Source organism: Cervus elaphus, chromosome 12 (genome assembly GCF_910594005.1).
Source record: "Cervus elaphus chromosome 12, mCerEla1.1, whole genome shotgun sequence".
Lineage (NCBI taxonomy): Eukaryota > Metazoa > Chordata > Mammalia > Artiodactyla > Cervidae > Cervus > Cervus elaphus.
This window is the reverse complement of record NC_057826.1, coordinates 23,419,685-23,442,826: the sequence shown is the minus strand read 5'-3', so window position 1 is coordinate 23,442,826 and position 23,142 is coordinate 23,419,685. Positions and strand designations below refer to the sequence as shown.

The 23,142-nt window shown below is 36.8% G+C and overlaps 1 protein-coding gene across 8 annotated transcripts in view; it reads left to right on the top strand.

The window, feature by feature from the left end:
- The window catches only part of GPHN (gephyrin), a 524,395-nt gene that overhangs the window by 440,413 nt on the left and 60,840 nt on the right, over positions 1 to 23,142 (top strand). For 5 of the 8 annotated variants that reach the window (XM_043918814.1, XM_043918815.1, XM_043918813.1 and 2 more), the window contains 4 exons: positions 6,274 to 6,329; positions 13,948 to 14,067; positions 15,585 to 15,643; positions 16,689 to 16,842. In XM_043918814.1, the coding sequence (XP_043774749.1) occupies positions 6,274 to 6,329; positions 13,948 to 14,067; positions 15,585 to 15,643; positions 16,689 to 16,842 (389 nt within the window). Of the gene's footprint in view, positions 1 to 6,273; positions 6,330 to 13,947; positions 14,083 to 15,584; positions 15,644 to 16,688; positions 16,843 to 23,142 lie in introns of all 8 variants that reach the window. The other 3 variants (XM_043918812.1, XM_043918808.1, XM_043918810.1) reach the window with 1 other exon arrangement.

Sequence of the window (23,142 nt, the reverse complement as noted above, 5' to 3'; positions counted from 1 at the left end):
ACAAATAGCTAAAGAAATAGGAACAGCTTTTAAAGAATAAGAAAGAATAGAGTATAAAGAAGACAGGAATTAAGCAATGATGATGTAAACTAATAAATCTAAAACTACATTCAGGAGGAGGAGGGAGTGAATTTGAAAGATATAAGCAAAGAAAATGAAAGTAGCATTTACCAGCTGGAAGCAATACAATAGTTTTATTCATATTTTTGAAGAGTTATTTCTCCCTTCACACTGATTAAGCTAATCATCTTCTTGATGCATTCACAGCCTCCTATAGAGATGTGGGTGCCCATTGTCTCACAATTGTTTCTTAGTTCATTAATAAAAGCAAAGATATCTTGATACCAAGTTCACTCTCTTGAAAGTGTTCAGTTTGAAAGACTTATCGCTTCAGAATTAGTTTAGGTATCATTTAGGCAAAGGAAAAATTATAAACAAGCTGATAATTATTTTTAAAACCATGTGCAGCAAACAATTCTGGAAAATTAAGAGAAATCTTTGCATTTTAAGTTAATAAATTTTTTTTCTTTTTTACACACTGATTAAATACATGCTTATGGAAATATAGAAAATCAAAAAGAGCATTTTTAAATTACCCATTATCTCACTGTCTAGCTGCTATTAACATCTATGTACTTCCTCCCAGTAGGTTAAACTACATACTAAAATTCGATATATCCCTTTAATTTTGAGCTAGTTCTTATTCTGTCACAAAAGTCATGTTTAAGAGTTTCTGTTTGTCCAGTTAAATACTGTTTGGCCGTAGCTGGTTCTCCAATTCATTTGACAGCCTTTAGTCTTCCACCGTAGGACACTTTGGGTGAAGAAGAGAGCCTTAAGATATAGGAGCACTACTCGTGTGAGCCAAGAGATAATTTGAAATAATTAATTTTAGTTAATTCCAAAAAGCTTAAAATAATATATTTAAGGAAATAATATATTTTTTCCAATACTAACAATGTATGAGCATTTTTCTCCTGGAAGATGATGATAAAGAATATGAAATGCCTTCTAATTCATCTGTTCTACTCCTTGCTCCCTGCTTTCCAGGCAGCAAATTTAAAATCCCAAACAATTCTCCAGATTTAATCCCTCAGTATAACTGCAGCAAGTATTAATCCTGTCGTGTCTCTATCCTTGCCTCATCATCTCCCCTTGCCACCACTCCAAACTCTTTCTATAATGTTAATTTTAGTATACACACAAATACTATTACCCTGTTACCTATCCACCAGTCTTAGTTTGGTTCTATAGTTAGAGTAAACAAAATCTTAGTCCCTCTGCCTTATTCCTCCATTGAATATACTTCCTAGGACCTCTGAAAGTTATGCTATTTCTCTGGCTTCCATTTATTCAACCCTAATATGGAAACAATGAAACTTTTGTTACTGAAAATAAGTGAATAGCTATAAGAGATTTAAAGAGAGCTCCCACATGACTAGCTATTCGCGTGAGGGATAATTCTAGGGCAAATAGCCTTAGGATGATCATTTTCTGTATATTGCCACTTAGAATAGTTATCTAATGCTATCAATTTTATATCAAATGATACAATCAGATCTTCAAATAAAGAAGTGAACAGGACTAAAAGTGTTTTCACATTAAAAAGATGGAAGTGGAAGCAGCTTCAGGGTCTAGAATTAAGCATTATAAATTGCTTACACAGTACATTTGCTGTTAGGATTTGGTTTATATTGCTTTTATCACTTCCTTCAAATTAAATTCTACAGTTGCAAAACATGAAAAGCTATTAACCGAAATGCCAGAATTGGGGGGTGGGGGGTGGCAGTGGGAAGAGTCTAAGCCTTTACAGAAATCCTTGCAATCCATCCATTGTTTCTAGTGGTATACTGTGGCTTATTTAGTTTCTTTCTTTACAAGCTTTAGGTTCATCTGCCACGGTACCTCCACTTCTGCCCCCTCCCACCCAAGCTGGTAGAATTCATCTTGAAAATGGCAACCTTTTTCTTTTTTTTTGTACATATCTCTTTAATAGATTTTTAAAATAAGTATCAACAAGTTAAGTAGATGATCATTACTTTTCTGCCTTTATAGCAAATAACGAGCCTTGTTGGTGTAAAATCAGAACTTCTGTTGTAGTTCACTAACTTTTTATTTAAGTTTTCTATTAGTCTGAATTTGTCTGGATTCTGTTCAGTCTTACAGTGCTCTGCTTCTCAAAAAGGGTAGTCCCTGAACCAGCTGCATAAGCATCAGCTTGTTAGAAATGTAGAACCTCAGGACCTATCCCACCTACTGAATCAGAATCTGTATTTTAACAAGTTCTCCAAGTGATTTCTATGTACATTAAGAGTTGAGAAGCACTGTTGAAAGGGAAATGGTAAAAATGACTCCTCCATTGGTATCAGGGACTTTCTATCATGTTGGTTGACTGAACCTTCCTTAGCCAGCAACAGAGAGGCATAGTTCCCAGGTGGAAATATTCAGGGGAAAGTGGAGAACCTAGTTAAAGTGAGACATTCTCTCCCCAGTTAGTGTACCTTCCTTGGTAACAAAGCATCTTGCTTCTTTCACTTAAAGACTGCTTCGGATGTTGGCTTCCCTGACACTCTATACCAGCTTGGCCCCACATTATCTCTAGCCACTCATTATATAATGACATTTGCTTGGAACGCTTGTGCAGAACATTGAGATGAGCGTTTTGAGTGTATGTGTATTAGAATGTGTGAAGAGGGAAACAGGAAAACAAGAGGACTGAAGAGCAGACAATTTCAGAAAAGAAATATAGGAAGTGATCCCTACCTCAAAAGAGCTTATTATCTAGCTCAAGAGATAAAATACACACATTTATAAAATTATTTAAGAAAATTTACAAAGCACAATACTAATGCATACAAGACAGTTTACAAACTTCCTACCTAAGTATTATAGAAACACAAAGTTCATTTCTTTATTTTAACAAGTATTTACTGAGCATCAATGACAAGCTTAGCACTATGTTTGACATAACCTAAGTTATATGGACAAGTTATATCAGAGCAATCTTTCTAAACATTCTAAAGATGGTGAATGTTGACTCCCATTTTGAAGAAAATAATATACCATGAACCAGCAGAAAAAGGAAGGCATTGAAAATACAGCATTTTGTATTAGAAAATATTTATTGTTTCATTCATAGATTCATTTTTCTAAAAAGATTCTTAGGAGCCACACTCGTTCATTTCTTTCACTTGTGAATACTTCATATATTGAACACTTATTGAATACCTATTTTTCAGCAGGTACCAGGAATTTCCCTGAGACAAATAAGCAAATGATTACAAATACATTAAGAAACCGTAATTAGAGTTACTTCAGGAATACACTGGGGAAACAAAAGAGAACAGGGAAGGAAGTCAGATATGACTTCCGAGAAAAGGTGACACGAGCTGAGTCCTAAAAGCCAAGAAGTTTTTAACCAGAAGGCAGGGAGAAGGAAAGGGCACTCCAAGCAGTGGGAGTAGCATATGTTATGGAGCTGAAATATGAGTCATCTTGGTATTCTCGGTACTTGAGAGAGTGGCTAGACTCTAAGATGGATGGAGGACAAGAACCAGAGCCTTTACACTTACTGTTTCCTTTAGGTGAATATCTTAGATGCAGCGTGTCCATTTCCATTTCCTCTCTCTCCCTCCCCCCCACCACCTCTCCCTCCCTCACATGCGTGCGTGTGCACACACACACACACACACACACACACTTTTTGCCTACTTAGTTCTGGCTTATCCTTCATATTCAAATCATAAATCCTTTATATCAAGGTGGCTTTCCCTGACCCTCCAGGGTAGTTCAGGTACTCTCAGTGTATGCTCTCATTAAATTGTGTTCCTTTCCTTTAGAGTGGTTTTCTTAATTTATATTTATATATTCATTAATGTGACTATTTGATTAACATTAAAATCTTATCTCCCTCACTACCTCAGTGGCTTTAAGAGTTTTGGTTTCACCACACTCATAAAAAGACAGGCACTAAATACATTATACATCACAAACCAAGGATATGTGTATATAATACATATAAATATATATGCATGCATATAAATAAACAAAATAAGTTTCTTGAAATAATATTCATCTTTACCATGTGTGATAAAATATATTTTCTATTTTTCATTTAAAAAATTGCTTACAAGATGATTTTAGAGCCCACCTCTATTTGTGTAAAACATTGCAACAAATTGACACTGCATTAAAATAGAAACAGTATCTAGTTTTACTTCAGTTTCCCAGGTGGCTCAGTCATAAAGAATCTGCCTACAGTGCAGGAGACACAGGTTCAACCCCTGGGTCAGGAAGATCCCCTGGAGAAGGAAATGGCAACCCACTCTAGTCTTCTCACCTGGGAAATCCCATGGACGGAGGAGCCTGGGGAGTTACACTCCATGAGGTTGCAAAAGAGTTGGAGATAACTTAGCGACTACACAACTAGTTTTACTCTCCACCCTGTCCCAGCATCTAGTATGACACTTATGGCATAGAAGACACTCAGTAGAAATTCAGTGAATAAATGAAAGAAATAAAAAGGCTTAAAAGGCATTATTTTAAAGTATGGTTATTCCCATTTTTATCAACAAGCGAACTGAAGTTTAGAGAAAATTTTAGTAATTTGTTGAAAGTCCTAAGGCTAATAAAGGTCAGAACCAGGATTCACATTCAACTTTTACTCTAAAACCATGCTAATTTCCCCTTGTTCAAGAGGCAAAAAAAAAGAAAGCGTCTAGGTTGCTTATGGGGAGGCAGAAAGCTGATAATATCTCTAGCAGAAAAATAAAAATGTTTATTCAGATTTGAGATGCAATTAGTGCAAAACTCTGAAAGATAATTGACTTCTTAATTTTCTAAAGTAAGAAAATTATGATTAGTTTTAAATACTGAGTGTGGGTATAGATGAAACCAAATTGGTAAAATGTTGATAATTGTTGAAGCAGTGATTTCTCTATCTGTTTTAAATTATTTCATTTAAAAAGAAAAAAGAATCCATGAAAGCAGCATAATAAGAATGCCATTCAGGAAAACTGCAGTAGTCTCTTTTTTACAAGTAAACACTGAAAATATTAATACAGTAGGATTCCAAAAAACACCAGAAAGCCAAGAGTTTATTAACTGAGACAAAATCTAAAAAGCACAAGATACAACATCTAGTAAGTAAAAGATACCTAATGTTAATTTTTTGTTCCTCTTCACATTAGATTAACCAAAGCCAGCTATACAAAAAAAGTGACTTATAAGCAGCATTGTATATATAAGCCTTTAGAAAAAATACTGCTTTGCAATCACATAAAGAAACAATGAATTTTATATCTCCTCTCTAAAAGATGGAAAATGCTTTTTATTATTTATAAACATGGCTGCAAATATGATTTAAATATTCATATAAATAGTATTATCTTTGCTGTGTGTGTGCCCCCAGACCCTTGCTGTATGCCGATTACAGGGAGGTAATGGTCATGATCATAAAACTCATTAGGTACGCATTGCCTTGCCAGTAGTATTGGTCTGAAATCCACGTCGTATGTGAAGAAAACCCTTTTAAATGCATTTATCTTCAGGAGTATTTTTTCATCCAGCCGTTACTGTACTGTATGTGGGAAAAAATTGGATAAGAAGTTTTCTCCATCTCAATTCTGAAAGTGTTTTCTTCCAGTTTAAAAATAAGCAGTCAATGGAAAGTGTGATGCAGCACTGTCTATGTATTTTGTTTTTTTAGCAGCATTTTGATCCTTCATAAAAAAATAATGTTGTATTGGAAATTCAGGGTGTGAGTTTTTAAACCCTAGCTCTAGCTCTATCACTATCACTTGTTAAAGGTACTGAACCTCTTCTACCTGAGATACTTTATTCTATAACTCATTTCCTTCAACCATCAAATGAAGAATATATGTCCTTCCTACTTCATGTATAAGTCTACACAAGTGTGTACACACACATCACACATACATACCCTTTTATTTAGGAGGATAGGCTAAAAGAACTTCCTATTTAAAAGTGCAAGAGTGGAAATTATGGAACAAGAAAACTGCCTCCAGAGACACCAGGAAAGGGCGCATTTAGAACCACTTCTATTGGTCTTGTAAGTTATGGATACCAACGATCTAACTAGTGTAGTATTTTACTAACAAAACTTTTTTCTAAGCTAGGAGATCAGAAAAGTGTTCCAATTTCCTGAAGCCTTACCTAATCATTTGAGTCAACTTTTAGAATTCCAAGACTAGGTTCCTATTCCTTGCCATAGGTGCATTCTGATGATTGTTCTTGGTTCTGTTCATCTCACAGCTGCTGATGGCCCAGGAGATCGTTTCATCATTGGAGAATCCCAAGCTGGTGAACAGGTGAGATTCATAGGCCTGAAAAAGGCCCTAAAAATTTTAGTTTCATGGATTTTCAGAGTCTAATCCTAAACTTCTGCCATTGTTTTTATGGAAATCTTAGAGAAGGATTAGATGGGTCATCAAAGAGATGAAATGATGATTCCCCTGAGAAAGAATCATGAATTCCTTCTTAACTGAAAGAACCTGCATCTAGTCATATGCAGCGTGGACATAGTGTTATTAGTATATCTCACAGACATGCCCCACAAGCATTTTCCAGCCCTGTAATTGGATGAATCTTTCTTCTAGTATAAACATTAATGTTCTGAATAGAGCTATAATTTCTAAGTGGTTTTCTCAGACTTTTCCCCAACTCATTTATAAACAGAAAAACTTAGAGGAAGCAAATTATTTAATCTTTCTTGCTAATCATTTTGATTAATTTTACTCATTAGGGAACTCACCAGAAAACAGGTATACATATATTTCTATTAAGAAATGAAGTACAAAAAAAAAAAAAGAAAGAAAGAAGTACTAATGGGCCATAGTGGACCTACAATAGAAGTCCTTTTACTGCTTTTGATACTAGTAATTGGTCATTTGATTGGAAATAAGTTACAAGTGGTAAATTATCTTTTAAAATAAATATAAATTAAATTAAATGAACATTTATTTGTCATTAATCTGATGGAGAGCCAAGGCTTTTCTTTTAATAAGTGTCTGTTATTTGAGTTTCTATTATACCCACAAGGCACTATATGGGATTTCCAGTGTTGGTTTCTTTAAAGTGGAAGAAATTTTAAGGACCTTTGCACAGTGTCTAAGTATAGACTCCTTCTAGATTTTTATTATATTTTTACAGTACTTTTTACAGTTGTTTCACCTACACCTAATTTGACAGGAGTTCTTTTTTAGCAGACTTTTTTAAATGAGATGCTCCAAAGGTTTAGGTTAATTTTTTCAGGAAAAATAGAACTCTTTTTACCCTAACATATCATTGGTTTATGGAATATTTACTTAAATAACTTGGTCAGTAGCAGCTGTTGCCACAAACTGGTACAAACAAGTTTGGGAACAAATAGTTTGCATCTTAGACCAGTAGTTTACAAGTGTCTAACAGTTTCAAACTTAAGAGTATACTGTAAGCATCATCTTGTTCAGTAGGAAGCATATGTTAATCTAGTGAGCTGTGAAAGTTGATTAAAAGAGCTCTTTCCTTATTGACTAGAATCAGAAAAAGACCAGCACACTTTCCTGCTGTCACCAAGCACTCATAAGCATTGTATAAAAATAAAGGAGGAAATAATAAATAGAGCAGTTGAGCAAAAGCTATGTCCCACACCTTAGCATGTCCTCCCATATGTACTAAAAATAGAGAGGGGTTGAGGAAGTATACAGGAGCATATGATGCTAATTGTGGCAACCCTAGCTCCCTCACCTCTACCAAGGAGTATGTGTACAGAGCTCTGATGCTGAGCCTAGCACTACAATAATTAGATCCTTATCCATGCTATACATAGGCTGATTTCAGTCTTCATGACTGTTTTCCTGACAAAAAGAACAACTAGTCTTGGGTCCCTTTTTTCTTTTTTTATAAATAACTTACATTGTGATGTCATAACTTTCTTGACCTCTTGGTATGTATATCCATCAACAATGGACATCTAAAGCATCCATTTTTTAACAAAGCTCCAAAATATTAATTATTCAAGGAATACTTCTCTGATCTTCAGTTGAGTCTATCCAACATTTATCAAGCATACCTACAGTTTGTACCAAGCACTCTTCTAGGTTGTAGGGATTACAACCTAATCTACAAAGTAGATTAATACATGATTAATACTCTGAACAGTTTATATCTAGTGGAGGAAACAGAGTATAAACAACTAAATATAATACAATATATTAAGTGTTAAACTAATGCTCTCAGTCATGTGCTGTGGAAAACAATAGAGAGGTTAAGTGTTTCGTCCTAAAAGGGTTAGGAAAATGACATGGGAGCTGGGAGTAAGAGAGTTTTAACAAAAACAGAAATGAAAAAGGACCATTCCAAGCAGAGAGAATAGTGAAAGTCAAGACCTAGTAGTGTTTGTGGTAGTCACAGCCTAGTATACTTAGGCATAAATAGTAGATTGTTAAGAACCTTATGGACCCTTAAACTTTATTACTAGTTATGACTTCCAAGTGAAAACTAGAAGCACAGAAAAAGTTGTGAAATTTAAAAATTGCCAGCCTCTTGTAAGTTCTCATAAAAGTATGATAGGAAGAAAAGATCAACACTATACAAGAAAACAGGGGTTTTCCTCAAATTACCTGGGATGTATTTTATCTCTAACGGATGTATCATACACATACACACTTTAAAGCAATCTCAGAGATCTTGCAAAAACCAAATTGCTCACTTAGTGAAAGTACATATGCTTGAGACCTAGGGTGCCACTGCATCCACTAAGACAGTTTTTTATTTACAACATACTTTATTGGTGTATGAAATACTTGATCTTAGTCCCTTACCATTTGGTCCTGTTGATTAGCATTCAATATCAATTCAGTCACTCAGTCGTGTCCTACTCTTTGCGACCCCATGAACCGCAGCATGCCAGGCCTCCCTATCCATCACCAACTTCTGGAGTCTACCCAAACCCATGTCCATTGAGTCGATGATGCCATCCAACAATCTCATCCTTTGTTGTCCCCTTCTCCTGCCCTCAACCTTTCTCAGCATCAGGGTCTTTTCAGATGAGTCAGTTCTTCACATCAAGTGGTCAAAGTATTGGAGCTTCAGCCTCAACATCAGTCCTTCCAATGAACACCCAGGACTGATCTCCTTTAGGATGGACTGGTTGGATCTCCTTGCAGTCCAAGGGACTCTCAAGAGTCTTCTCCAACACCACAGTTCAAAAGCATCCATTCTTCGGCACTCAACTTTCTTCACAGTCCAACTTTCACATCCATACATGACCACTGGAAAAACCATAGCCTTGACTAGATGGACCTTTGTTGGCAAAGTGATGTCTCTGCTTTTTAGTATGCTTTCTAGGTTGGTCATAACTTTCCTTCCAAGGAGTAAGCGTCTTTTAATTTCATGGCATTGGACACTTTCAATTTCAGTTAGGCAATTATGAAGTGCTATCTTTGGACAAAGTTCAAAAAATCCAACTCAATACCTCCATTAGGGAAAAATCAAGATTTTGACAGTTTTTATTTTATATAAAGTATATGAAGTATAAAAATTAAAAACAGTATTCTTAGCAATCTATAGGAAGTACCTCATGTATTGCTAGAGTTTTTCCAGTTGATTCAATTCAGTTGCCATTTACATGTCTACTCTCAGTGGATATATAAATATCTTTGTATATCTGGGAATATGTTTTACATTGGGTTTAATATAAGTGAGCTGGTAGGAATCCTTCAGCTAGCACTTAGAATTACTGTTTTGGGATAGGAGCCAAATTTTTTAATAGCGACTCAAAAAACACTTAAGACTTGGTTTAAGCCAAGAAGTAGAGAAAATTACAGGTATAACCACATTAAAACTTAAAGTAAATTTGCATAGTATGGTACATTGATCCAGACTAAATTGAGGTATCCTGCAGGCTAACACACTTCAGCTTAAGAAGCAACTACCTGAAACTCAGTTTGGGATTCACTTTCCCAAAAAGGCAATTGCAGCGGGAAAAAGTCTTTAAGTCTGCATTAAATATTTTAATTGCACAAGCTCATAAGATAGTTTTGACATTAACACCTGTACTAAAAAACAAATATATCAAAACATTCATACTTTCCATAAAAAAGTCACTACACTGCAAAATGGTCATGTTTAGTGAATTAAGAATGTACCAGATAATAAGCAGGATCTGGCACTGAAGAAACAAATTAATGCATTGGGCCCTAAGTTGTTGTTTTTTTTTTTAATTCTATGTATTATCTTGGTAGAAAATTACAGTGTTGTTGTTGTTCAGTCGCTCAGTCATCTCCAACTCTTTGCAACCCCATGGGCTGCAGCACACCAGATTTCCCTGTCCTTCACCATCTCCAGGAGCTTGCTCAAATTTGTGTCAAGTCGGTGATGCTATCTAACCATCTCATCCTCTGTCATCCCGTTCTCCTCCTCTGTCATCCCCTTCTCCTCCTGCCTTCAGTCTTTCCCAGCATCAGGGTCTTTTCTAATGAGTCAGCTCTTCACATCAGGTGGCCAAAGTATTGGAGCTTCAACTTCAGCATCGGTCCTTCCAATGAACATTCAGGATTGATTTCCTTTAGGATTGACTGGTTTGATCTCCTTTCAGTCTAAGGGTCTCTCAAGAGTCTTCTCCAAAACCACAGGTCAAAAGCATCAGTTCTTGGGCACTCAGCCTCCTTTATGGTCCAACTCTCACATCCATACATGACTACTGGAAAAACCGTACCTTTGACTATACGGACCTTTGTTGGCAAAATAATGCCTGCTTTTTAATATGCTGTCTAGGCTTGTCAAACAAAGCCTGGTAGCTAAGCTGGTAAAGAATCCACGTGCAATGCAGGAGACCTGGGTTCAATCCCTGGGTTGGGAAGATCCCCTGGAAAAGGGAACAGCTACCCAATCCAGTATTCTGTCCTGGAGAATTCCATGGACTGTATAGTCCATGGGGACTCAAAAAGTTGGACACAACTGAGCGACTTTCACTTTGCAGGTTTGTCATATCTTTTCTTCCAAGGAGCAAACGTCTTTTAATTTCATGGCTGCAGCCACCATTTGCAGTGATTTTGGAGGCCAGGAAAATAAAGTCTGTTTCCATTGTTTCCCCATCTATTTGCTGTGAAGTGATGGGACCAGATCCCATGATCTTCGTTTTTTGAATGTTGAGTTTTAAGCCAACTTTTTCACTCTCCTCTTTCACTTTCATCAAGAAGCTCTTCAGTTCCTCTTTGCTTTCTACCATAAGGGTAGTGTTATGTGCATATCTGAGGTTATTGATATTTCTCCTGGCAATCTTGATTCCAGCTTGTGCTTCATCCATCCCAGCATTTCACAAGATGTACTCTGCATATAAGTTAAATAAGCAGGGTGACGATACACAGCCTTGATATACTCCTTTCCCAATTTGGAACCAGTTCATTGTTCCATGTCCGTTTCTAACTGTTGCTTCTGGACCTGCATACAGGTTTCTCAGGAGGCAGGTAAGGTGGCATGGTTTTCCCATTTCTTTAAGAATTTTCCACAGTTTTTTGTGATCCACACAGTCAAAGGCTTTAGTATGGTCAATGAAGCAGAAGTAGATGTTTTTTTGGAACTCTTGCTTTTTCTATGATCCAGCAGATGTTGGCAATTTGATCTCTGGTTCCTCTGCCTTTTGTAAATCCAGCTTGAACATCTGAAAGTTTTCAGTTCACATACTGTTGAAGCCTAACTTGGAGAATTTTGAGCATTACTTTGCTAGCGTGTGAGATGAGTGCAATTGTGTGGTAGTTTGAACATTTGTTTACATTAGAATATAATATTTCTGAATAAACCTGAAATGTCTCTTATTCAAATTTCAGAATAAGAGGATATAAAGTACGTAGCTCAATGCCAGATCTGATCTCAAGAATCTTTCTCCAATGACTTGTTGGAAAAAATTAATGAGATCACTGGAATTGTAAGCCAAGAAGGATTACATGCTTCATGTAGTTGTTGTGATAATGAGATCGTGCATGTTTATTCATTCATTCTGGAAATATTTATTGACTGCCAACTTTGTGCCAGTTACTCTCTAGGCTTTGGGATGATAGAGCAATAAATATGTCTGCAAAGGGAGTAATTAAAGATAAATGCAAGTACTCTACCGAAGATATAGACAAGATTAAAGGAAACTAACAAAGGAATGTGAAACATTCAGGTGCTAGCAACAATAAGATTTCATTCCCACGTTTAGGTCTGAAGGGGCAAAGAGAGAGAGTGGTATCTGGACCTGGGGAGATTGATAGCTATGAGAGAAGGCCACCTATTAGGAAATGTGGCATCAGTGCTATTAGATATGACATAGCCATCACCAGACTGCAACCCAGCAGGGAAGGAGCACAGGGAATAAAAATTGTACTTCTCTCTCTCTCCTACCCTCTAGTCTCTTGTTGTTCAGTTACTAACTCTGTCCAAGTTTTTACAACCCCACGGACTGCAGCATGCCAGTCTTCCCTGTCTTTCTCTGTCTCCCAGAATTTGCTCAAACTCATGAGTTGGTGATGCCATCCAACCATTTCGTCCTCTCTCACCCACTTCTCTTCCTGCCCTTGGTCTTTCCCAGCATCAGGGTTTTCTCCAGTCTCTTGTTAGCCCCTCCCACTGACTGAACTTAACCAGAAGCCAGAGCAGTGGGAACCTGGTTGAAACAATCCACAGAGATCAGCCTCTAGGCCACAGTACAGGATAGAAAATAATGATGTGATCTAAAGAGGCAAACAGAAAATGAAACAGATTTCTGTCTTTATAGGGCTTATATTCTGAAACATAATAATGCACTTAACCCTAAGCCTAGCGTAGACAGAGTATTCCACAAATATTAGCTATTGGTTGCATTATTTGCAGCAATAACATTATAGAAATAAGCTTCTTAAGGCTTTTCTAACAAATGAATTTCCAGTTTTACTTTGATTGTACATTTAGTGGAAGGATAGTTTTCCTTAATCATTCCTTTTTTTTTTAATGTGGTGAAAAATGTGTAACATAAAATGTACTATCTCAACCATTTTAAAATGTACAGTTTTTTTAGATTATATAATTATATTTGCTAGACTTTTATTAATTGCATGTTACACTAATATATTTTATAAAGATTTTCAAGAACAATAGTTAAAATTTTTCTGGTTTGCCTTTATTTAACCAAAGTGTTGGTTAATAAAGTACTATATTTCTCAAACATCAGAACTTCAGCAAATGATCAACATGCTGGTTTTTCATAATTGTCATTCATAAAAATCATATTGCATGGCATTTTTTTAAAGACTGTTCTATCACTTTACATATATTAAGAAAATTCACAGTGAGTGAGAGACAGTAGTGGCAAATATAAATGGCAGCTCTTCAAAAAGAAAGTGGGTGGAATATTACTCAGCCATTAAAAAGAATTCATTTGAACCAGTCCTAATGAGATGGATGAAGCTGGAGCCCATTATACAGAGTGAAGTAAGCCAGAAAGATAAAGAACGTTACAGCATACTAACACATATATATGGAATTTAGAAAGGTGATAACGATAACCCTATATGCAAAACAGAAAAAGAGACACAGAAATACAAAAAAAAAAAAAGAAAGTGGGGCACCAGGAAAGACATCTGCTAGTCATCACCTTAAGTCAAGTGAAAGCCTCTTTGGTGTAAGTGTACCTGTTTGACTTTTACTATATTTTCCCAAAATGAATAAGACTCTCCTTTCGTGAAAGTGAAAAAAAAAAGAAAGTATTAGTCGCTCAATCGTGTCCAACTCTCCGTGACCTCGTGGACTGCAGCCCGCCAGGTTTCTCTGTCCATGGGATTCTCCAAGTGAGAATACTGCAGTGGGTAGACATTTCCTTCTCCAGGGAATCTTCCTTTTATAGTTTGTTTCAAAAACTGTTACATCTTCAAAAGTTTCCTTTGTAGGAGCAAAGTAAATCATCTCTTTCTTGTGTGTTTCTATTTCCAGCCGACCCAGACAGTAATGCCAGGACAAGTCATGCGGGTTACAACAGGTGCTCCAATCCCCTGTGGTGCTGATGCAGTGGTACAAGTGGAAGATACTGAACTTATCAGGGAATCCGATGATGTACGTCATTACCAGGTCTTACGGCTTCATTCCTGTGGCAGTATTATAAGTCATATCCATTTTCTGCAATGTTTATGAGATGATCCAAATTTTTTTATGTTAGGACCTTACATTGTAGTGTATAGTGAGTAAGAAATTACCTTAGGCTTGAAAACCTTTTATTATAGAAATTGTTTTTATGACCATTACTGGGATTACAGCAGAATTTGAACCACATTTGAGCCAAGAAATTGCATTTGCAAGCAAGGAAAGAAACTACCTCAAGACAAAAGAGCAGTGATTTAAACTGTTGTCCTACCATCTAGCTGAGAAATTTGCTCATCAAGACTAGCTTCTGATAAAATGTAAAGATTTTAATAGAGAAGAATTTAATGAAGAACATTTGGGCAAGTTCTTGAATACTTCACTAAGCCAAGCATTTAAACCAAATGACCCTTTCAGCTTTGGTTTTCTATAGTTCAGGAAAATTTGTGCCACCAAATTGCAGTCTGGAAACATTAAATTTATGTCAATTCCCCTTCTATTTCCTAAAATAAAGGGCTCTGTTCTTTTATAAATAAAGGCCTCTAAGTAGGCCTTTATCTCACTGAAGCTACTGGCAGTTATTGAATCCAGAGGATCAGTCAGGAATAAAAGTTTCAATGGAGGATTTACTGATTTTGTTTTGTGAAGAAGTTTAAAATATCTTGTATTTTTTAATACAAGAATAAATGACAAAATATATTCTCCCAGACTGGATTCTCCCAGACAAATTTGGCCATGCTGAGACATACCCTCTTTTCTTCATTTGAGGATTTTCCTTTCTATCACCCACAAGTACTTACTTCCCACAAGTAAGGCTTATAAAATTCAGCTCTTGGCATACAAGTCACATTGTCCTGCTGTTAAAACTACCCAAGTTTATTGGCATCAAGGAAGCCAGCAGAGCATTGAAATCCAGAACACACTCTGCCAGATGACAAGACACAGTTCCAATATCACAATATTAGTCACAGTTCATAAATGTAAAAATTATGATCACCATTAATTTATAGAAATCTACTACCAGGCAAACTGTAAGTTCTTCACTGAAATTTCTACAGATATTTGGGAATCTTGGCATAGTATTAAACCCATGATTTATGGGAACAGAATAGTTACCTCCACACACATTCACTGTATCTATTAGGGTAGAGATCTCTCTCTCTCTCTGTGTATATATATATATGTGTGTGTGTGTTTTTCCTTGAGAATGCTATTTACAAAGTATGAGTCAATATTTGAATTGGTACATTTTTTAAAAGTATGAGAATCAGTGAAAATGTTTACTTGTTCTTTGGGATCAAGCCTAATTTTTCAGGAACCTGTGGTAGAAATTCATCATATTCAAAGAATTTCGCAAAGGATTTCCTGTTCCTTTGTATCTTTATATATTCTGAGCCTATCTGATAATGAAAGCATCTGAATAACTAAATTCTATTGATCGAAATTCAGTCAGATTGCTCTGTTTGAAATTATATGATTTGCTGTTACCACAGGGCACTGAGGAGCTTGAAGTACGAATTCTGGTGCAAGCTCGGCCAGGCCAAGATATCAGGTAAGTTCATAACGCATGGAATGTATAGCCAACTTCTGTTTCTACCATGACCATGAACTCAGGAGAGCATAGCTATTATAAAATCACAGCTCAGTCAATTAGCCATTAGCGTTCAGGGATTTTAACCAGTAGCAAAATGATTTTCGAAATTATATATCCCATATCTGCCCTACCTACTTTTTTCCTGAAGTTAGTAAAGGCAAATGATTTATTCAAAAGCAGCATGAGAAGGAAACAAAGTCATGATAAGCCTGCATAATCCATAGTTGATCCTATTTCTAGATTATCCAGAATTTCCCATCCTTACCCCTAGGTAACTGAGAATTTGATATTAACACAGATACTTTCAAAGTTGAGTATTTATATAATTAGCTGAAAGCCCCTCCTCAACTACCAATAATAATGGAATAAGGTGCTACTCTTTATATACAAAGTTGAGACTACTGTCTTATTATAAGTAGTGTATATCCTTCAGATGATTTTTCTCTGATTGAATATGTTTGCCCTGATTCCATTAGTCCTAATTTACTCAACATTTTGTAACAAAGCTACACTTCTTCCACTCCTATGGGGCAAAGTGAATGGGGTGGCCACAGAACTGGACCAGTCTAAGTGGTCTAATGGAAATTATCTCCATGGCTGTAACCTCATTAGCATTATTCTCTTCACCACAATGCTAACAAGCTCTGGAATGGCATTAGATATTTTCATATAAATGCCTGCCTTACACCAAAGAAAGTTTGCAGTTGGTGTTTTTGACTATAATGTGTTACAAAGCAATTTGTAAAATAATTTTCAAACATAAAGTAGCATACTCCTGTTTAACAGCAATAGATACAAATCTATTTCTGTCTTCCATTGTGTGATTTAAATTTTTTTTAGTTAAAAAAGCACAGAGTTTAAAATCTCTTCGTTTTAGTACTCTGTTCCATGCATCATTTCCCCTTTTACCCCTTGAGCATCCTCTTTCTCTGACACTAAAGTTTTCCTCTGAGTTAATATTGTTCTTAGTCATACTGCTTATGGTTCTGCTTTGATTTTTCAGACCCATTGGCCATGACATTAAAAGAGGGGAATGCGTTTTGGCCAAAGGAACCCACATGGGCCCCTCAGAGATTGGTCTTCTGGCAACTGTAGGTGTTACAGAGGTTGAAGTTAATAAGTTTCCGGTGGTTGCAGTCATGTCAACAGGGAATGAGGTAAAAAAGGCGGGGGGAGGGGCGGGTTGTGGCAAGGGAAGGGAGGTAGTGGGACTTTCAGAGAAAAGCATTTCTGACATTATGTGTTTTATATTATAAATAGAATATTAATGATTATAGATCTTACCACATTTCTGTAACAAGGGAATAATAAATGGGCCTTGGGATAGTTCAAGTACAGAAGATGAAGAGGAAGAACTAGAAATTATACATTAGGAAGTGCTCCCTTCCATTTACTACAATGAAATATTACAACCAATGGCCTTCCACAAACTCAGTACATATAAACAGAGAATGTTGACTGCTAGCTGTAGATACTCAACTGTGCAAACCTAGTACTTAGCCTGCTGGTATAGTGAATCGTGCCTGCTCTGCTGCTGAGATGATGGGCCACCACTGTGTGAGAAGTAATTCAATGAATTGGGACACCATGGCTAGCCCTTTTTCTTGTTTAACATTCCATGTGATCTTTAGTCACCAGGAAGGATTTGAAAATCATTTTTCTCTCTAAAGATAGCATCTCTAGTGGCATGCTATTCAGAATATGTCAAAATGTCATTTCAGTCCTAATTTAGGAAGGGAAATTTAGTCAGTATTCTGAGAACTTTTGAAAAACTTTCTGTTACCTCTTTGCTTAGGTTATACAGAACTTCAATTGGAGGCTATAAGGCCAAACTAGGAATATTGAAAAGGAAATCTGCTGGAAATTCAAAGCCTAAAAGCAGAATCAGAAACTACTGAGATTTTTTTCAAGTTATTCCTTAAGATCTTATACTATTTTTAAAAAGATTAACAGGATCTTTTTTTTCTATCTCTCTTTTAATCTCTAACATTCTGGAAATAAGCCATTTGCTACCATTATTTTTCATTTCTTAGACTTGGAAATGGACATTTTCAAAGTTCTATTGCCCTTATAGCTCTTTTGGAAAGGACAGAAGAAAATAATATTTTGTTTTGATAATGAAGAGATAAATCAGCATTCTACATCTGTTTACTTCCCAGTATAGGTGTACTAGTCATTCCCTAAAACTATTGACTGATCCAAAAGAAGCATTCTTTTCAGTTGATCTACACAGTGATGATTTTCTGTCCTTAGGACCAACCAACACTATGTTTAGCTTCAGAAAGAAATTTCCATTCAACTTATTTACTTAATGAACTGTTCTTATTTGAGATTTATGTATATGCTTTGTGCACCTAAGTGACTTCATGGGGCTTAGGAAAGCTAGGTAGAATGAGCAAACTAATAGACAGCTATTTATTAGGCAATTTTGTGTAAGCTACATTTTTTGTTTTCCTCCTAATGACTTTGTAGGTCTGGATTCTCAGTTACTCCCCCAGAGTACATTGGCAGTATCTTTTAAGCTACCTTTTATACTCTTTACTAAAACTATTTACTAGTAGTAGGGAATAGTGACAGAATGAGACTAGAGATGGTACATACATGGTAGAACCTAAAGAAGATTTTGTAGTTTTAGTTCTCTGCCCCCATAGACTTGATTATCTTTGAGGAGGCTTTGATAGATCTTGTGTGACCCTCTTTCGCTACATTCTCTGGCCTGCTGTACTTACATGGTTTTCCCAGGGAATAATGCTTTTAAATTCCATGATCTCTATCTCCGTGTAGTTTGACATTCCTCCCTGTGCTTTGCTTGCTTAGTTGCTCAGTCGTGTCCGACTGTTTGCAACACCATGGACTAGCCGACCAGGCTCCTCTGTCCATGGAGATTCTCCCGGCAAGAATACTGGTGTGGGTTGCCATGCCCTCCTCCAAGGGATCTTCCCAACCCAGGAATCGAACTGGGGTCTCCTGCATTGCAGGCAGATTCTTTACCAACTGAGCTACCAGGGAAGCTCTGACATTCCTCCCTACTCCCATCCAAAGTTAGCTGTTATTAAATTTATGACTCTTTGTCACCATATAGTTCAACAAATGTTTATTGAGTACTTCTATGCCAGACACTATACAGGAAACTAGAGATAAAAGAGATAAATAAAGCATAGTATCTCTCCTGAAGGCTTGAGATCCTTAGATAGCCAGAAAACAATAAGAAAAAAATTATTCATTTATTTCAAAGAAGCCAAAAGTAATTACATTTGTATATTAATGTGATAAGTCTATAATTTACTCACTCACAGCACAAGCTCCACTTAAGTATTAGTTCTGACTTCTCCTGATATGTATGGCTTCACATATGGCACCTCTTGAATCCAGTGTGGTATATTGATAAGCAGAACAGTAGCCTTAGGCAACCCGAAGAATGCCATACGAGATGTCTATGTAGACTCACTCAGAACCTGCTCTGTATTTTGTGACTACATGAGCTTATTCAGGATGAAGGAATTATTTTAAAATTGGGAAGCCAGAGTTGCAAACTATAACTCACACAGAATAGATGGTGTAGACGTTTGTTAATTTTGACAAACTGTGCATGTTAAAATTTAAGTAATAGCATCCAGTAGTTAAATAATTGTGGTCATACATTTCCAACCTCATGCATTTGCTCAATAAATGTTTGTTGAGCATCTGTTATATGCTGAAATACCCACCAGAGGTTCTCTTAACTAAACATCAGACTTACAAGATATGAATAATCTATACCTTGAACTAGTTTCCTGAGATATTAAAGAGGAAACTCAGCATTAAGGAGGGGAGCATCAGGCCTTCTTCAGTGGGACCAGTCATCATAGTACTTCACACAGCCATCCAGCAACTGTTCTCTCTGTTCTTCAGGTAACATTTAGGTACAGGGAACAAGAGTTCTACTAGGAGAGTATGAGAGCCATCAGCATAAAAGCACCATGCCCTACATAGGAATCAGTGTTTCTTATAATAATCTTAGGCAATTTGTAGAGTCTCTACAAGGGAAATGCCCAGTTTCAAATGTCACCATACCCATGGAAGACCAAAGCCTGGCTTTCCATTATCGATTCATTTGTAATCCCTTCTATTCCATTCACAAGTTACTATTCAGAGACCATTTTTACCAAAAGAAATGCTGTCTACTAACAAGTTGACCTTTTTCTTTGTCACATTTCCAGAGAAACTGAGCTAGAAAGTTAACCCAAGTTCAAATTTTTCCTTAGAGATGGAGAAAGGATTTTGTCAATCTTTAACCTCACATAAAAGAACGCACTGTCTGCAGAAAATTAGAAAACAGTAGTAAAACTAACTGCAAGTCATTCTGTTCTTTATTATCAGCATGCACTGGCAATTCTAAACAGTGTCAGTGATAGGATACTCCTTTCCACGGAGGCAGTCACTCTCACAACCCCTCCTCTCTCACTGTGCTGTCATACTGATGCCAGGCACTGTTCTGACTGCTGGAGATGGCAGCAGGAGACAAGACAGGTGAAGCCCCCGCTCTTGTAGGATTTATGTTCTGATGGAGGAGGGGGAGAGTCAGTAAACAAACAGTGGTAAATTGTATGAATTTTTAAAGTGGAGTAAGATGATAAAGATTGCTAGTAGAAGAGGTATATGCCAGGTATATAATAACTGTAATTAATATAATCAATTATTCATTATATTCAATTCTATTGAATAATGTAATTATATTCAACATAATCTGTTGAAACTTATTCCATATCAACCCTTTTATTCTCTCCCTGATACAATAAAACTGGAAGCCTGAAAACACAATTTCTCAGGCTCTCTTTCCCTGTGGTCCAGGTAGGTTTTGGCATTGGGATGCATTAACATATTAGAAGGTGGAAAAAGGCAGCAGCAGTAGAATCTCCTCAACTCAGTAGCATCTCTCTCCTCTAGCAGTCACGGGGACAGTGGTGACTTCTGGCAGTTACTGATCTTTAGTCATATACTTTTCTTCTTTTGTTTCTCCAACTTGGCAACACACTTATAACCAGTCCCATGCATTAAATCCTCTCTTTTCCCACTCTCTCCATTTGAAAGAGCTGAAGGAGTTTTGATTTTCGTGTCTGGACCTGACTGGCAGACAGATAGAGTCCTCTGTTTTACAAAGGCTAATTAGGCCTCACTGATGAGGGAAATCAGAGTGGAAATCTGAAGACATTGAAGGTACACGCCATGTGACTAGAAGTGTGTTCCAGGCAGAGGGAACAACAAACACAGAGGCCCTGGAGTGTGGTGCGTGCTTATGTTTGAGGAACAGCAGTGAAGCCAATGTGGCTGAAGGATAGAGGGAAGGAGCACAGTAAGAGGAGATGAAGTTGGAGAGGTAACAGAAAGAAGGTCCTTTTATCCTAAATAGACAGTTTTGAGGAAGTGGAACATAAAATATCTTAACTTTGCAAATGCTTACTCTGTCTTCTGTATGAGTGACTTGGCATGTGTGAGGGAAAAGGTGAAAGGCCGAGAGGCCCATTGAAAGGCTGTGGAGATTTGGACCAGAATGATAGTGGAGATGGTGAAAAGTAATCAGATCCAGAATATATTTTGAAGGTAAAGTCAGCAAACAAGATTTGCCAAGGATTCAAAGTAGAAGATAAGAGAAAGTTAAAAGTCAAGATGAACTCTAAGGTTTTGACCTGTGCTTTGATAACTGACCTAAGGAGAGTTATCATTTACCCTGATACGAAAGATGAGGCAGCAGAAATTAGGGCTTCTTCTTTGGAAATGCTAAGTTTGAAATACTTATGAGAATTAAGAGTAGGCAATTAAACATATTAGTCTGGAGCTTAGGAGAAAGGTTAGAATTAAAGGTACATATTTGGAAGTTATCAGCATATATGTATATAGTATTTAAAAATAATACATATATATAAATATAGTATTTAAAATCATGAGACTGCATAAGGTCACCTAGGAAATCAGTATAAATAGAAGATAGGAGAAAATAATAGCAAATGAAGAAACAGACAAAGGATTAATCTCAAAAATATACAAGCAACTCCTGCAGCTCAATTCCAGAAAAATAAATGACCCAATCAAAAAATGGGCCAGAGAACTAAACAGACATTTCTCCAAAGAAGACATACAGATGGCTAACAAACACATGAAAAGGTGCTCAACATCACTCATTATTAGAGAAATGCAAATCAAAACCACAATGAGGTACCATTACACACCAGTCAGGATGGCTGCTATCCAAAAGTCTACAAGCAATAAATGCTGGAGAGGGTGTGGAGAAAAGGGAACCCTCTTACACTGTTGGTGGGAATGCAAACTAGTACAGCCACTATGGAAAACAGTGTGGAGATTCCTTTAAAAACTGGAAATAGAACTGCCATATGACCCAGCAATCCCACTTCTGGGCATACACACTGAGGAAACCAGATCTGAAAGAGACACGTGCACCCCAATGTTCATCGCAGCACTGTTTATAATAGCCAGGACATGGAAGCAACCTAGATGCCCATCAGCAGATGAATGGATAAGGAAGCTGTGGTACATATACACCATGGAATATTACTCAGCCGTCAAAAAGAATTCATTTGAACCAGTCCTAATGAGATGGGTGAAGCTGGAGCCCATTATACAGAGTGAAGTAAGCCAGAAAGATAAAGAACATTACAGCATACTAACACATATATATGGAATTTAGAAAGATGGTAACGATAACCCTATATGCAAAACAGAAAAAGAGACACAGAAGTACAGAACAGACTTTTGAACTCTGTGGAAGAAGGTGAGGGTGGGATGTTTCAAAAGAACAGCATGTATACTATCTATGGTGAAACAGATCACCAGCCCAGGTGGGATGCATGAGACAAGTGCTCGGGCCTGGTACACTGGGAAGACCCAGAGGAATCGAGTGGAGAGGGAGGTGGGAGGGGGGATCGGGATGGGGAATAAGTGTAAATCTATGGCTGATTCATATCAATGTATGACAAAACCCACTGAAATGTTGTGAAGTAATTAGCCTCCAACTAATAAAAAAATTAAAAAAAAAAAAATAGAAGATAGGAGGTGTAACTTTTACACTTAGACAGCTGTCCCTTCTTCCTCTTTCCCCAACCTTTATATTTCCAAGTTTTATTTTCTAATTTTGACTCTTGATGACATCATCTCTCCATTCCATAAAATATATTGTTTCCCTTGAAACTGTAGATGGTAAGTTACAGATCTTTAAACTGGATATCAGTCTGCCAGCTGCCATTAGCTTCAAGAAATCAAGATTGTATGATTGCTACCTAGTTACCAAAATACTAGCAATAAGTATTCCTTCCAGAGATGGTGAGTTTTCATCTAATTTCAGTCACCTTCAGCCATATTCCATAACTCATTCATTCATTTTTATTCATTCTTTCCCCAGCCTCCTTCCCTGTCTCTCCCTCCCTCTCTGCAGCCCTCTCTCTCTCTCTCTCTCTCATGCACAT